The sequence below is a fragment of the Ceratotherium simum genome, chromosome 9 (assembly GCF_057802395.1).
Source record: "Ceratotherium simum simum isolate JZ-2026a chromosome 9, ASM5780239v1, whole genome shotgun sequence".
NCBI lineage: Eukaryota > Metazoa > Chordata > Mammalia > Perissodactyla > Rhinocerotidae > Ceratotherium > Ceratotherium simum.
The window spans coordinates 620,013-636,445 of record NC_141908.1 but is presented as its reverse complement, the minus strand read 5'-3'; the positions used below and the strand labels follow the sequence as shown (position 1 = coordinate 636,445).

At 44.0% G+C, this 16,433-nt stretch overlaps 1 protein-coding gene across 1 annotated transcript; it reads right to left on the bottom strand.

Moving 5' to 3' along the window:
• Nucleotides 1-13,442: 13,442 nt before the first annotated feature.
• Nucleotides 13,443-15,971, bottom strand: LOC147916206 (uncharacterized; the record flags this gene model as incomplete). The annotated part of the gene is made up of 1 exon (XM_087434970.1): nucleotides 13,443-15,971. A coding segment is annotated over exon 1 (2,487 nt), but the record flags the coding sequence as incomplete, so codon positions are not given.
• Between the last annotated feature and the right edge of the window lie 462 nt (nucleotides 15,972-16,433).

Genomic DNA, 16,433 nt, shown 5'->3' with positions numbered 1-16,433 from the left:
CCGTAAACTCTCCCTGCATAAGATAAAACAAAAACGACATTCACATGCCAAGAAAGGACATTCACACAACCTAAGAGGACATCTGAGAGACCCATGCAGCCACACATCTGAGAGTGGATGTGCTGGAGCCCCTAGAGGAAGTGGGGAGAGGCAAGGAGAAATCCTTCCCCTCCCCACCTGATTGGCATGTCTGGTGTCTCCAGGGTCCACGTGGCTCCCAGAGAGGGGGGAGGGGCAGCTCTCTGCAGGAAAACCATCGCTCTGGGAGCCCTCTTACAGCCTGTGGGAAAATCCCATAGGGAGGAGTCTGAACTGTAGCCAGGGTGCCGTCAACATCTGAGCACCCCAGGAGAGCAGATAGCAAGGGAAGAACAAGAAGCCCCCCGTGATGGGCAGGCGAAAGAGAGAGACCCTCCCCTCCACACACTGCAGCTCAGCCGGTCAGAGCAGTGGCGGAGCAGCCGTGGAGCAGTCACGGATCACAGTGTGCTCAGAATGCACAGCCCTTGACTCCCACCCAGTGGCGGCAGGTGGAAACTGCAACCAGATATTGTTAGGATGAGGAAAAACAAGTCAACTTCAGCAACCATGATGCAAGAATATATTAAATCTCCAGACCAGAAGAAAAATGACAAGCACCCAGAAATCAACCCTGAAGGCACAGAAATTTATAATCTAAACCACAGAGAATTCAAAACAGCTATCATAAAAAAGCTCAATGAATTACAAGAAAACACAGATAATTCAATGATATCAGGAATTTCTTCACAAAAGAGATTGAAACCATAAAGAAAAACCAATCAGAATTGTTGGAGATGAAAAACACAATGGGGAGATAAAGGAAAATCTGGAATCTTTAAAGAACAGAGCTGACAATATGGAGGAAAGAATTAGCATTATTGAGGATAGGAATACAGATATACTCTGGATGGAGGAGGAGAGAGAACTAAGACTAAAAAGAAATGAAGAAATTATCCAAGAAATATCTGACTCAATTAGGAAATGTAATATAAGGATTATAGGAATTCCTGAGGGAGAAGAGAGGGAAGAAGGAACAGAGAGCTTATTCAAGAAATAATAGCTGAGAATTTCCCAAATCTGGTGAAGGAGTTGGAAATGCCAGTAAAAGAAGCCAATAGACCACCTAAATATATAAACAGGAAAAGGCCCTCTCGAAGGCATCTAGTAGTAAAGCTGGCAAAGTCAATGACAAAGAAACAACATTAAAGGCACCTAGACAAAAACAAAAAATAACGTACAAAGAAATTCCCATCAGGATCTCAGCAGATTTCTCAACAGAAACTTTACAGGCTAGGAGAGACTGGAATAATATATTCAAAATTCTGAAAGACAAAAAATTTCAGCCAAGAATACTCTATCCAGCAAAAATATCTTTCAAATATGATGGAGAAATAATAACTCTCCCAGATAAACAAAAGCTAAGGGAGTTCATCACCACGAGACCCCCACTATAAGAAATTCTCAAGAAGGTCCTCATTCCTGAAAAAAAACAAACAAACAAACAGGGGATACAAAGCTTCGAGCAAGGAGAAAAATAGGTAGACAAAATCAGAAAATTAGTAGCTCTCTATCAAAATAGATCAGCAAACACTTAAATACCAAAATCAAAGATTAAAGGAAGGAAAACACCAAAAATAAATATAACCTCATCACTTTAAACATACACTCACAACTGAATATGGAATAAGTTGTGACAATAATAACTGAGAGGAGCAAGAGGAAAGGGATCGAATCAACTTAGTCTCAGGAAATAAGAGGTCATCAGATAATGGACTGTCTCATCCACGAGATTTTCTATAGAAACTTGAAGGTGACCACTAAACAAATAATCAGAAGAGAACCACATATGATAAATAAAGAGAAAACTAAAAGAGTTATCATACAGAACTACCAAAATGAATTGGTAGTCCAAAACACACAGGACAAGAAACAAAGGAAATGCAAAAGAACTGTAAAATGAGTGATAAAATAGCAACAATAAGCCCTCATATATCAATAATCACTCTAAATGTAAATGGATTGAATTCTCCAATCAAAAGGCACAGAGTGGCAGGATGGATTAAAAAGCAAGACACAATAATATGCTACCTCCAGGAAACACATCTCAGCTCTAAAGACAAACACAGGCTCAGAGTGAAAGGATGGAAGATAATACTCCAAGCTAATGGCAAACAAAAGAAAGTAGGTGTTGCCATACTTATATCAGACAAAGTAGTCTTCAAGATAAAACAGATAATGAGAGACAAAGAGGAGCAATATATAATGATAAAAAGGACACTCCACCAAGAAGACGTATCACTTATAAATATATATGCACCCAACACAGGAGCACCAAAGTACATAAAGCAACTATTGGCAAACTTAAAAGGAGACACTAACAACAACACAATAAGAGTATGGGATCTTAACACCCCACTTACATCAATGGATAGATCAGCCAAACAGAAAGTCACTAAGGAAATAGTGGACTTAAATGAAAAACTAGACCAGATGGATTTAATAGACATACAGAGAGCACTCCATCCAAACACAGCAGATCACACATTCTTCTCAAGTGCACATGGAACATTCTCAAGGATAGACCAAATGTTGGGAAACAAGGCAAGCCTCTATAAATTTAAGAAGATTGAAATCATAACAAGTATCTTTTCTGACCATAGCACTATGAAACTAGAAATCTACCACAAGAAAATAACTGGGGAAGTGACAAAGATGTGGAGATTAAACAACATGCTACTGAACAACCAATGGATGACTGATGAAATTAAAGGAGAAATCAAGCAACTAGAAGGATGTGCAACTATGACATACAACTATCTTCTGGGGCTTTAGGGGGGAAAAAAAAGAGAGAAATCAAAAAATGTCTGGAGACAAATGAAAATGAAAGCACACCGTACCAACACATATGGGATGCAGCAAAAGCTGTCCTGAGAGGGAAACTCATAGCAATACAGGCCAACCTTAACAAACAAGAAAAATCCCAAATAAGCAACCTTAAACTACGCCTAAAGAACTAGAAAAAGAAGAAAAAACAAAGTCCAAAGTCAGCAGAAGAAGGGAAATAATAAAAATCAGAGCAGAACTGAAATTGAAATTGAAACCAGAAAAACAGTAGAAAGGATCAATGCAACAAAGAGTTGGTTCTTTGAGAAAATAAACAAAATTGACAAACCCTTAGCCAGACTCACTAAGAAAAAAAGAGAAAAGGCTCAAATAAATAAAATTAGAAATGAAAGAGGAGAAATTACAATGGATACCACAAAAATACAAAGGATTGTAAGAGAATACTATGAGAGGCTATATGCCAACAAATTGGACAATCTAGAAGAAATGGATAAATTCTTAGACTCATACAACCTCCCAAAACTGAACCAAGAAGAAATGGAGAATCTGAATAGACCAATCACAAGTAAAGAGATTGAAACAGTAATCAAAAACCTCCCAATAAATAAAAGTCTAGGACCAGATGGTTTCTCCAGAGAATTTTACCAAACATTCAAAGAAGATTTAAGACCTATCCTTCTCAAACTATTCCAAAAAATAGAGGAAGATGGAACACTTCCTAACACATTCTACAAGGCCAACATCACCCTGATACCAAAGCCAGACAAGGATGATACAAAGAAGGAAAACTAAAGGCCAATATTGCTGATGAACATAGATGCAAAAATACTCAACAAAATATTGGCAAACCGAATATAGCAATATGTTAAAAAGATCATACACCCTAACCAAGTGGGATTTATACCAGGGATGCAGGGATGGTTCAACATCAGCAAATCAATCAACGTGACACACCACATTAACAAAACAAGGAATAAAAACCACATGATCACCTCAATAGATACAGAGAAGGCATGTGACAAGATCCAAAATACATTTATGATAAAAACTCTCAACAATGTGGGTATAGAAGGAAAGTACCTCAACATAATAAAGGCCTTATATGACAGACCCACAGCCAACATCATACTGAAAAGTCTGAAAGCCATTCCTCTGAGAACAAGACAAGGGTGCCCACTCTCGCCAATCTTATTCAACATACTACTGGACGTTTTGGCCTGAGCAATTAGGCAAGAAAAAAGAATAAAAAGAATCCAAATAGGCAACGAAGAAATGAAACTCTCACTATTTGCAGATGACATGATTTTATATATAGAAAACCATAAAGAATCCATTGAAAAACTATTAGAAATAATCAACAACTACAGCAAAGTTACAGGGTACAAAATCAACTTAGAAAAGTCACTTGCATTTCTGTATGCTAACAACGAACTAACAGAAAGAGAACTCAAAAAGATAATTCCATTTACAATTGCAACAAAAAGAATAAAATATCTAGGAATAAATCTAACCAAGGCAGTGAAAGACCTACAATGAAAACTATAAGACATTATTGAAAGAAATCGATGATGACATAAAGAAATGGAAAGATATCCCATGCACATGGATTGGAAGAATAAACATAGTTAAAATGTCTACATTACCTAAAGCAATCTACAGATTCAATGTAATCCCAATCAGAATCCCAATGACATTCTTCACAGAAATAGAACAAAGAATACTAAAATTCATATGGGGCAACAAAAGACCCCGAATAGCTAAAGCAATCCTGAGAAAAAAGAACAAAGCTGGAGGCATCACAATCCCTGACTTCAAAACATACTACAAAGCAATAGTAATCAAAACAGCATGGTACTGGTACAAAAACAGACACACAGATCAATGGAACAGAATTGAAAGTCCAGAAATAAAACCACACATCTATGGACAGCTAACCCTGGACAAAGGAGCTAGGAACATACAATGGAGAAAAGAAAGTCTCTTCAATAAATGGTGTTGGGAAAACTGGACAGCCACTTGCAAAAGAATGAAAGTGGACCATCTGCTTTTGCCATTCACAAAAATTAACTCAAAATGGATCAAAGACCTGAAGGTGAGACCTGAAACTATAAAACTCCTAGAAAAAAATATAGGCAATAAACTATCTGACATTGGTCATAAAGGAATCCTGTCAGATACCATGTCTACTCGGACAAGAGACACTAAAGAAAAAAATCAACAAGTGGGACTTCATCAGATTAAAGAGGTTCTACAAGGCAAATGAAACCAGGACCAAAATGAATAGACAACCCACCAGCTTGGAGAAAATCTTTGCAAACCACATGTCCAACAAGGGGGTAATCTCCATAAAATATAAAGAACTCACACAACTGAACAACAAAAAAACAAAATAACCTGATCAAAAAATGGGCAGAAGAAATGAACAGACACTTCTCTAAAGAAGATATACAGATGGCCAGTAGGCACATGAAAAGATGTTCAACATCACTAATCATCAGGTAAATGCAAATCAAAACTACACTAAGATATCATCTTACACCCATTAGAATGGCTATAATCACCAAGACAAAAAACAACAAATGTTGGAGAGGATGTGGAGAAATGGGAACACTAATCCACTGCTGGTGGGAGTGCAAACTGGCACAGCCTCTATGGAAAACAGTATGGAAATTCCTCAAAAAATTAAAAATAGAAATACCCTATGAGCCAGCTATCCCACTACTGGGAATCTATCCAACGAACCTGAAATCAACAACCCAAAGAGGCTTTTGCACCCCTATGTTCACTGCAGCATTATTCACTATAGCCAAGAAGTGGAAGCAACCCAAGCGTCCCTAGACTGATGATTGGATCAAGAAGATGTGGTGTATATATATACAATGGAATACTACTCAGCCATAAAAAAGACAAAATTGTCCCATTTGCAACAACATGGATGGACCTGGAGGGTATTATGTTAAGTGAAATAAGCCAGAGAGAGAAAGACAAACACCACGTGATTTCACTCATATATGGAATATAAACCAACACATGGACAGAGAGAACTGTATGGTGGCTACCAGGGGGAAGGAGGTTGGGGCACAAGGGGTGAAGGGATGCACGTATATGGTGACTGACAAACAATAATGTACAACCAAAATTTCACAATGTTATAAATTATTAAGACATCAATAAAAAAATAATTAATTTAAAAAAGGGTTTTAGGGGCTGGCCTGGTGGTGTAGTGGTTAAGTTCGTGCCCTCCACTTCAGCAGCCCAGGGATCACAGGTTCAGATCCTGGGCGTGGACCTACACACCACTCATCAAGCCCTGCTATGCTGGCATCCCACATACACAACAGAAGAAAATAGGCACAGATGTTAGCTCAGGGCAAATCTTCCTCACCAAAAAAAAGGGGTGGGAGTGTTCAGAAATTCAAAAAACTCAAAAACTATGCCTCCTACCTACCTTTTCTTAGGAAGCTACTGAGGGATGTTCTTGAACACAATAAGGGAGTAAAGGAAAACAGAGGATTCAAGAAACAGGAAATCAGAGAAGAAAGTTATGCAGAATTCCTGGAGAATAATGAGTCCAAATTACAGCAGGAAGTCAGAGGGTTCTGGAAGGAAGGTCTCTAGGAGAAAGGAGAGACTTCATAGAATACTGACATGTTAGAACATTTGGAAGATGCTTTATGAGTGATCTGATAGTCAAATTTAAGGACAGATTTATAGAAAAGCATACATATGAAAAATGCAACAATTATGAACTCCAGAAAAAAGCAAAAGAAATGTCACTTATAGCCCACTACTTGGCTTTACATTGAAGAATATTTTATACTCATAATGACGTAAACATTTGTTACTGATTTAACTATATACTGGGAAAGGTGATATTAAGAGGATGGGAATGGAGAGGGATGGAATACAAGAGGGTGAATCTTCATGACTACCACAACTGCAAGTTAACAGATAATATTTTAAAATAATAAATCAAAACAGCAGTTTAAAATTACTCTTAAAACCTAACTGGTTGTCTCTGGGTGGGGGAGGGATTGGCCACATGGCTGTTGCTGTTTTCTAAGGAAGTCTTCTAACCCCTCATCACTCCAGTGAGGGGAGGACCAGCAGCATCCCACCTGGGAGGTTGTTAGGACTGCAAGGCCAGGCCCCGCCCACACATCTAGTCAGAGCCTGCATCCCAGCAGATCCCAGGTGATGTATCTGCACTTTACAGTTTGAGAAGCATTATCTTAGTACCATTTGGTTGCATAACTGTTTGCATGCATATTTTGATAATTTTTTTTAAGTAAAGGGCAAAGAAAAAGAGGGAGAATAAAGCATTCCCAGAAGCTTATCTACAAGGATGTTCAATGTAGCATTATTTATGATGTTAAAAAGTCGGAAACAACCTAACTGTTCAAAACAGTAGAGAACTGGTTAAGAATTAAGATGCACACATATAAACAAATACCATGCAGCCATTAATCAATGACATAAATGCTTTTTTCTAATTAAACTTTCAATTTTGATATAATTGTAGATACACATGCAGATGTAAGAAACAGTACAGAGAGATCCTGTGTACTTTGTCCGCAGAGTCTCACGATGGTAACATCTTGTAAAACCACAGTACAGTATGACAACCAGGATATGACACTGACACAGCCCGCAGATCTTATTCAGACTACCCAGTTGTCCTCACAGTTATTTATGTGCCTGTGTGTGTGTTTAGTTCTATGCAGTTGGATCACATTTGTAGGTTCATGTGCCCACCACAGTCACCACACAGAACAGTGTCATCACTTCAGGACCCCTATCTCGCCTTTTACAATCTTGCCCACCTCCCTCCCCACAACCTCTGGCAACAACTCATCTGTTCTTCATCTCTATACTTTTCTCATTTTAAGAATGTCATATAAATGTACTCCTATAGTATATAACTTCTTGGTATTGGCTTTTTTTCACTCAGTATAATTCCCTTGAGACCCATCCAAGTTATTGCCTGTATCAGTAGTTCATTTTTTCCACACCATAGATTGATACTGCTCCATGATATGGATGTACCGCAGTTTGTTAACTATTCACCCATAGGAGGACATCTGGGTTGTTTCCAGTTTGGGGCTATTATGAATAAAGCTGCTATGAACATTTATGTATAGGTTTATGTGTAAACTAAGTTTAATTTCCGTGAGATAAATGTGCAGGAGTACAATTGCTGGGTCATATGGTGTACCCAGGTTTAGTTTCATAGGAAGCTGCCAGACCTTCTTCCAGAGTGGCTGTACTATTTTACATTCCCACCAGAAATGTGGAAGATATCCAGTTTCTTCACATCCTTGCCAGCATCTAGGGTTGTCATTACATATATACATTTTTTTTATTTTAATCATTCTGATTGTGTTTTTAATTTGCATTTCTTTAATGGTTCATGATGTCAAACATCTTTTCATGTGCTCATTTGCCATCTGTATATCCTCTTTCCTGAAATGTCTTCTGCTGTTTTCTAAATGGATTCTTTGTATTTTTACTGTTGAGTTTTGAGAGTTCTTCATATATTCTAGAACTAGTCCTTTGTTGGATATGTGATTTGCAAATAAATTCTCCCAATGTGTAGCTTCTCTTTTTATCCTCCTACCAGAGTCTTTGCAGAGCAAAAGTTTTTTGATTTTGATGAAGTCCAATTTATCATTTTCCATCACAGATATACTTTTGGTGTCACGACTAAGAACACTTGACTCCTCTCTAGATCCCCCGAATTTTCTCCTAAAAATTTTATAGTGTTATGTTTTATATTTAAGTCTGTGATTAATTAATTTTGAGTTGATTTTGAATAAAGTGTGAGATTTAGGTCAAGATGTTTTTTCTATAGATGTCCAAATGCTTTAGCACTGTTGTTGAAAAGACTGTCATTCCTCCATTGAATTGCTTTCACACCTAAAAATTAGCTGAGTACATTTATGTGGGTCCGTTTTTGCGTTCTCTACTCTTTTCATCTCCATGTCTGTCCCTCCCCCAAGACCACACTGTCTTGATTACTTTATATAGTAAGCCTTAATTAATATTGGGTACAGAGATTCTGCCCACTTTATTTTTTCAAAACTGTTTTAGTTATTCTAGGGTCTGTCCCTCTAGATATAAATTTTAGAACACACACAGATTTTTAAAGGTTAGAAAATGTTCACAATATATCCCCCCCGCCCCATTTAAATCTTTAAGTAGAAGTAGTACCTTGGATCCTTGCTATCCAAGTCAGAGAAGACTATGGGTGAAGGTTAGGAAAGCTATCCAGCATTCATTCATCAAGTTGACAGAAACCCAGGAGATCACTTAGTCCAACCCTTACAGATAAGGAAACTGAATCTGGGGGGGTCTTATTCCAAGGTTCAGGGTTAGTAAGTAACAGAGGGGGATAAAACATGCACAGGTGTTCTAACTTCTAGTTTTTGCCCATTTTTCTCACCCACCCAATTTCTCATCTTCCTCTTGATCTTGGTCTCCTTCCTAAGCCCCCTTAGACAGGAGTGCAAACCCATGTGTGTGCAAATAAGATTATAAATGACATGCTGGAGCTTACGTCCCCTGGAATCAGGTTCTTTGCCCCTAAACCTGAAATTAAAAAGAGAAGAAATCTCTACATGTAAACAGCACCTTTCACACCTGAGGACTCCATCACAGCCTGCCTCCTGTTCTCCATCAGACTAACACATGCAAATATGCTGTGGTCTCCCAGGTGTGAGTGACTGTGCAGGATGAAATTATATGGCAGTCTGTAGGGGGGGAGTTCTTCCACGTCACAGAAATGGGCTGGACCTGAGAGGGTACCTTGTAGGCTCCTCATCACTCAAGACTTGGCTCCAGTGTTGGACTCCAAACTGCCAAGCTAAGGGAGCCCTACTCTCACACAGCCCTGAACTGTCTATCCCATTAACTTTTTCAATTTCTTAATCACATTTTCAATTTTTTTACAGTCTTTTCCATATCTGAAATAATCTTATTTGCCCAATTATTTATTTACTTCTGCCACACTTGTCCCTCCTTTGCGAACAGAAATTTTTATATATTCTTCAATATTGTATCCACAGCACCTAGAATATTGCCTGGCACATAGCTGGCACTCAGTAAATATTTATCAAATTGAAGAAGAACAAGGTGAGTGGGTTTGACCAAAGATAGGATAGAGAAAAGATGGATACATTTGGAAACATTAAAATTAAGAACTTCTTCATCAAAAGATACCATTAAAGAAGGAAAAAGACAAGCCATGGAATGGGAAATGAGGTTCGTGGCACATTTAACCAACCATCGATTATATCCAGAAAATATACGATCAGTAAGAAAAAGACGACCTCATGGACAAATGGACAAGACATTAGGTCAGACATGTCCCCACATAGGATATCCAAATTGTCAAAAAACATATGAAGGTTGCTCAGCCTCTTTAGACATTGGGAAAATACAAATTAAGACCACATGAGATACCTCTAGCCACCAAGCAGAATGGCTAAAATTAAAAAGACTGACAATATCAAGCAAATGTTAATGAGAATACAGGGCAAAGGAAACTCTTAAGGAGGAAGTGTAAATTGGCACAATCACTTTGGAAAAATATCTGACAGTATCTAGTAAAGCTGAAGATGTGCATCCCTCAATGACCCAGCCATTCCACTCCTGGGAAAGCACCCAGGAGAAACACATGTGCACGTGCAGGAGGCACTGGGCACGCGTGGTCCTAGCAGCCCCGTTCACAGCAGACCCAAAGTGGAGGAAGCCCCGAAGTCCAGCAACAGCTGGCTGATAATGACTTGTGGTGTGCAGACCCTAAGTAATTAGAGAACAGTGAAAGTGAAAGAGCGTTAGGTACACAGCACAAGGGTGAGTCTTGACATAATAGAGCAAAAGAAGGCCGATAATGGAATGTCTTTAAAGAAACAAACTACTGGATGCAAAATCATGGAAAAGGAAAGCCTCTAGAGATGGCATGATGGTAACCATGTTAAACATACAAAACTTGTTTATAGAAAAAAGCTGGAAGAAAATTAAAAAGAAATATTAAGAATGGTTGTTTTAGGGTACTGGAGTAGCAACGTGGAAGGAAAAAATGAGAATGAGGACTGAATTCCTTGCAAATTACTCCGACAATCAAAGCCTGCTCTCCCAGGAGCAGCCACAAGATGGAGCTTCGTATCACCAAGTTGAGTCTCCCGTTCCAGTATTGCCCAGGGCTTCAGCCAGAGAGCAAACTTTTCAGGTGTACATCGGAAGGAGCAGGTGTGGTGGGCCTCAGGCAAACACCTGGACAGCCTGCATGGGCTTTACCAAGCATGTGATTGTAAGTGCCCAGGACACGGCCAGGCATGAAGTGGCTGCTTGATAAATGTTTAGTTCCTAGTCCTCTTTCTCTTTAAAATCTTATCAGCAGAGAGGGAAAGCCCAGTATGCTTGCACATCAGAACATGTGCAAAGAGAGCAGCAGCTACATGAAGAGCAGACACGTGAACACAGGGAAAGTGCGTGTGCTCTGAGACAGGAGGCCCACGGGAGCCCCGGGTGGCTGACACCTGCAGGAGGGAGTGCACAGCCTGAGGTCAGCTTCAGCCCAGTGCTGCTGGGTCAGGGACTGCCAGACGGATGGCTCGCTAAAGGGAAGGGCTCACCAGGACCCTGCTTGGGGGCTCACACTGGACTTGAGGTCCTTCCACACCAGCCCAGCGCTGGGCACATGGGAGGCACCATACCTATTTGTCTAAAGAAGCAAAGGGGCGAGGGCCCATGGATGCAGGAATAGACAGGACAAAGGGAGCTTTACTTTCATAGTCCCAACAGTATTCTTTCTGGGATTTCCAAAAAGCTACCTCCTTCCGAGAGCAGCCTGACGTGTGAGAAATCCCAAGCTTGTGTATCCTTTCCTGTGCCTGACCCAGCACCATGGTACCTGTCCTGGTGGATGCCTTTGCCCTGGGGGAGAGACCATTTTATTTTACTAAGAATTTCAGAAGCACCAACAACTCCTATCCCCCTCCTTCTACTAAAACAAGTTCAGTTGGGTCAGATTTAAATTTAAAAAATAAACCCATAAAAGACCACATAGAAGACAACATGGGGAAATTTCTGTTTTAAATTTCACAGTGGGGAAGGATGAAAGATGGCACGAAAACGCTGGCATCAACCACCCAATGGAAAAGGGGGAAAAGGATAACAGGCAGTTAATAGGAAAGGGAATTCAAATAGCTTGAATTATGCAGGAAAAAAAGAGAAACACAAAATAAAATTATAATGAAATGCCAATTCCCACTTGTTAGTTGGGCAGCTCCAAGAAGTTGGTCACACTGTGTAGATCAGGGTGGGGCACTCTGGAGGGTAGCTGGGCAATCTCCGTGGAAGGCAGAGTGGCCTTCCGCCCTCCCCTCGCCCCTCACTTAGGACAGGTTCCCACATGGTTCTCTCCTTTTCTTGCCTCGAGAGGTGGATACACAGGTTGGTGCCAGTCACAGATAACTCACCTCACTGCCAGGAAGGTCCCTGAGCAAGGGGGCTGTGCTCAGGCCACAGTGATGCTGGCCGTTTTCCCCCCTTGCTTCCTTCTGGTTATCCTGGTCTAGAGTCTGCAGAGAATGCAGGAGGCTTGTCCTGGCCTTGGGCGTCTTGGGTCTTTCAGGAGTCGGCGAGCTGCTATCCACATTGCGGTAGCTTCCAAGAGAAACCATGGAGATGGCACTGCCCCTGCCAGGGTAGTGGAACTCCGCCCACCAAGCAGCAGGCCTGGGGCTCCAGGGCTTGGGGCTCATGGGTTTGCAGGGCATGCCTTGGCTTTCATATGCCAAGCAACAGGCAGAGCTGGAGGGGAGGGTGCAGCTGATCCCAGCCTGCTGGGCACGAGGGTTGATGGGTGAGATCAGCCAGGACTTGGCAGGAAAGATACCTGAAGGTAGGTACCTACCACTTTCCTGGGGGCTTGTACATTTGATGGTTGGTTCACTTTTTCTCCTGTTATCTGGAGACACCAAACTGCTGGATGACAAAGGTGTGGGGGACTGAGGGGGTGCCCAGTGATCTCTAAAAACATAACTCTCCTTGTCCCCTGCCTGCTCCTCGCAGTGGCTGTTGGTCCCTGGTGGGGAAGGTCGGGGGAGATTCGGCATTTCCCGTCCTGGAACCAGACTCACTGAGGAAGGCCTTTTTGGGCCTTCTGCATCTTTGCTTTTCAGAAATGCGCGCCAGGAACTCTGGCGCAGCCTGCTCCTCTCCTTCTGGCCCTTGACAGAACCTGGAGAACATTCATCAGTGTTCTCTTTTTCTAAAAGTTTTGACTCAAAAAAATTTGCAAAGGGCTTATGAGCTAAGGACAACCTTGCCCTGAGCCTTTTCTCTGTATTTTTGAATCTCTTGGCGTCGCAGCTTTCTGAGGACCGTCTTCTGCTACCGAGGTCCCCTGGCGTTTCCACATGGCCCCCTTCTCTCAGTCCGGCAGCTCCTTCGCCTGCGCCCTGGAGGGCCATCTTCCGAGAGGCGCTCGCGGCCACAGGGTGTGGAGGGGTCCCGTTCCGGCGGGACGCCCCCTGCCTGCCGGCCGCAGCGGTCCGACCCTTGGCGTGGAGCTCCTCGGGGCCTGGGGAGGCCACAGCGAGGGCCTCCGCGGCGGGGCGGGCGGGTGGCAGACGCCCGGGTCCCAGGGCGCCGGCGCCCCCTCCCTGGCCCGCGGCAGCCGACGGCTCGTCCTTCCGGAGGGAGGTCGCCCCAGGGAGCGCCAGGCGGCGGCCCGGCTCCCGAGAAGCCTCGCCGAACGGGCGGGGACGTGCGCCCGGCGGGAGCGCGGGGGCGCGGGCGGGGGCGGCGCGGGGCGGGCCCCGGGCCTCGTGAGCGTCCTCGTCCTGGGGGCTAGCAGCTTTCCCGTTGTCGGCCCCAGTCCCAGGGCTCTGGCCCGCCCCAGGCGGCTTCTCTCCCGCAGACCCCTCTGTGCTCAGCACGCCACCATCGCGCTCCTGGGAACAAGTCTCTCTTCTGCCCAGGGTCCTCTCTTCTGAAGCAGCTTGGGGGATCTGAACTACCCCAGGCTCTGCGGCTGGGGCATCATTTCCCAGTCCGCGGGCTGCTGGCGGCTCACACTCATTGCCGTCAGTTTGTGGTTTCCCAGCCCTGGGAGACTCAGAAGGGGTCGCGCCGGCACTGCGGGAAGATTCTGGTCTTTCCTCCAGAAACTCACAGGACTGCGTTTCTGGAAGAGGACCCACTTTACTCCTGGTGGCCTGCAGACCCGTCTGCTCAACAGCTACAGTGATGAGCGTGCACCTACCCCTAGAAGATGTGTCTGCTTTGGGCTCCAGCTGCAGGCCCTCAGCCAAGGGCGTGGCACCACCCTCAGGCCCCTGGTCACACTCCTCATCCCCCCACTGAGACACGGTGGCTGCTGTTATTTCTGAAAAACCCTGCAAGGCAATTTTCATGCAGTTGGGGTCTAGAACCATCACGTCTTCTGCTTCCTTTGAAGTGCCTGTTGCACTTGATTTCAGGGTGGTCTCTGGAGCGTCTGAACACTCACTCACTCTGGTGCAACCTGTCCAGGCTCTGTTCCACACCTGTGACTGGCTATAGCTAGAATGATGTGGGAACTTGGCCCTAGCAAGGGGCTTTCTTTTCTCACTGAGAGCATACTTGAATGTGTAATTGCTGGTTTGGTTTCCTGCCTCAACGGTAATGTCCTGAAGGTGCTTTTGTTTATCACTCACATCAGCGGAGTTTGGTGCAGAGCCTCGGGGTTCCTCTGGCCTGATTTCTGGGCTGCGTTCCGACTTGCACTCTGCAGGCATTGGCACTTCCTCTGCACGGAGGCTCACCAACTCCTCAGCAAGGCATGAAGAGACTGGGCAGGACCTAGAGTCCTGTCCCAGCTGGCTTTCCGGCTGGAGATATTCAGATGGCGTGTCCTGAGAGGCCCTTTTCCAGCTAAGAGCACTGGGTTTGTACTCATTCTGCAAATAAGGAGCCCTCCTTTGGGAAGCAGGAAGCAAATGAGACAGTAGGGTGGGAACAGGGTGAAGAGGGTTTTGTGTTCTTGGATCTTGTTCTGTTTCTGTCCTTTCCTTCAAATGGGTCCCAAACTTCACCAAGTTCTTCCCTGGAGGATCCTCAGGGTATCTTAAGGGAAGCCCTGCTGTGGAGTGGACTGTGGTCAATGTTCTCATGTGCTGACAGTAGTGCCCTGGGGATGCCCTGCCCTTGTCAGCAATATTTTCTGGGTCACTATGGCAGAGCTTAGTGTGTAGGAGGCAAGATGTCCCTAAAGGAAGCTGGTAGGGGGCATCAAGGCAAGGCTGGGAGCAGAGCAAGTCTGTGTCCACTGCAGGCCCTGGAGTACCTGCCTTCTTTGTCCTGGCTCCCAGAGGGGCTTTGCTGTCCAGTGGGCCTCTGAGAGGCAGCCCTGTTTCCCCGACCCTGTTGTGGATGTGTGGCCAGCTCCGGCACAGGTCACAGCACCAGAGAAGGAAGGGCCAAGTCCCTGGGATGCCCAGACAACTCTCAGACCTGGATTTCTGAAGAGAAAAAACAGAAAACCACCTTGGGTCTTGTACAGTCACCCCCTTTGGTGGCTGGAGACTGTAGCTGCCTGTGGCACCCTGCGAGCAGCCCTCTGTGTGGTGAGGAGCCCCTGCCAGCAAAGACTTTTGCTCCAGGCTGGCCATGCTGTCCCGGAGGTGTCCTGCCTTCCTTTCTCCAGCAACTGCAGGCAAGGCTCGGGACCCACTCTTGTAAGACGCTTCCTTGAGGTCAAGGGACACGTCTCGTTCTTCCTTTGGGACAAGCCCAGGGACACCAGTTGAATGCTGCTCCTGAGGAGGTCTGGCTGTTGGGATGTCAGGGCATCCCCAGGGAGCTTCTCTGTCCATGGAGGCACCTCTTGGAGGGAGGCAGAGTCCCCCTGTGAGGTCACCAGGCAGGGACTCTGTGTCTGAAGCACTCTCAAAGGGGTCAGTTTTTGTGTCTGATTGACTTTCACTCTGGTGAGACAGTGTCTCAAAATCCTCATGGTCTGTTTCCTGGCTCCATCCCTGTTGCTCTGGTTCTGCAGGAGAAGCGGGGAGCTGCATATCTTCAATCTCACCTTCACCTGGCTGGTGTGCACCTGGCTCTGGAGTCTGGAGGAAGAAGAGAGGAGTCAGAGACGGGGCCTGAGGATGTCAGCACACACGTTCACACCTCGCTGCCTGTGTCCGGAGGAGGAAGGCTCTGAAACGCCTCCTTAGTTCCCCGTGTCCCTAGGAAGGAGGTCACTAGGAAAAGCTGCCTTTTATTAACAGAGATAAGTGAGGAAGCCAAACCCAAACAGCAGGGAGAAAATGTAGCACATAGTTAAAGCAACTCTGTTAAAAAATCAGAAGAGGCCAAAGGAGTTTGTCAGTATAAATGTGTTGTATGAGTCATGGCGGGAAGTAGATTTCTGCCTAATATTTTCAGCAAGAAAGAAAAATTAATATATATTTGCTTTGTGTTCTGTATGTTCTTATGTAACCAAATGGATTGAAGTCAAGGTCTTACACTTAGAAGTGTTTTCTGAGTTACGTTTGCTGGACCCAAAAAAACAAAAACAAAAA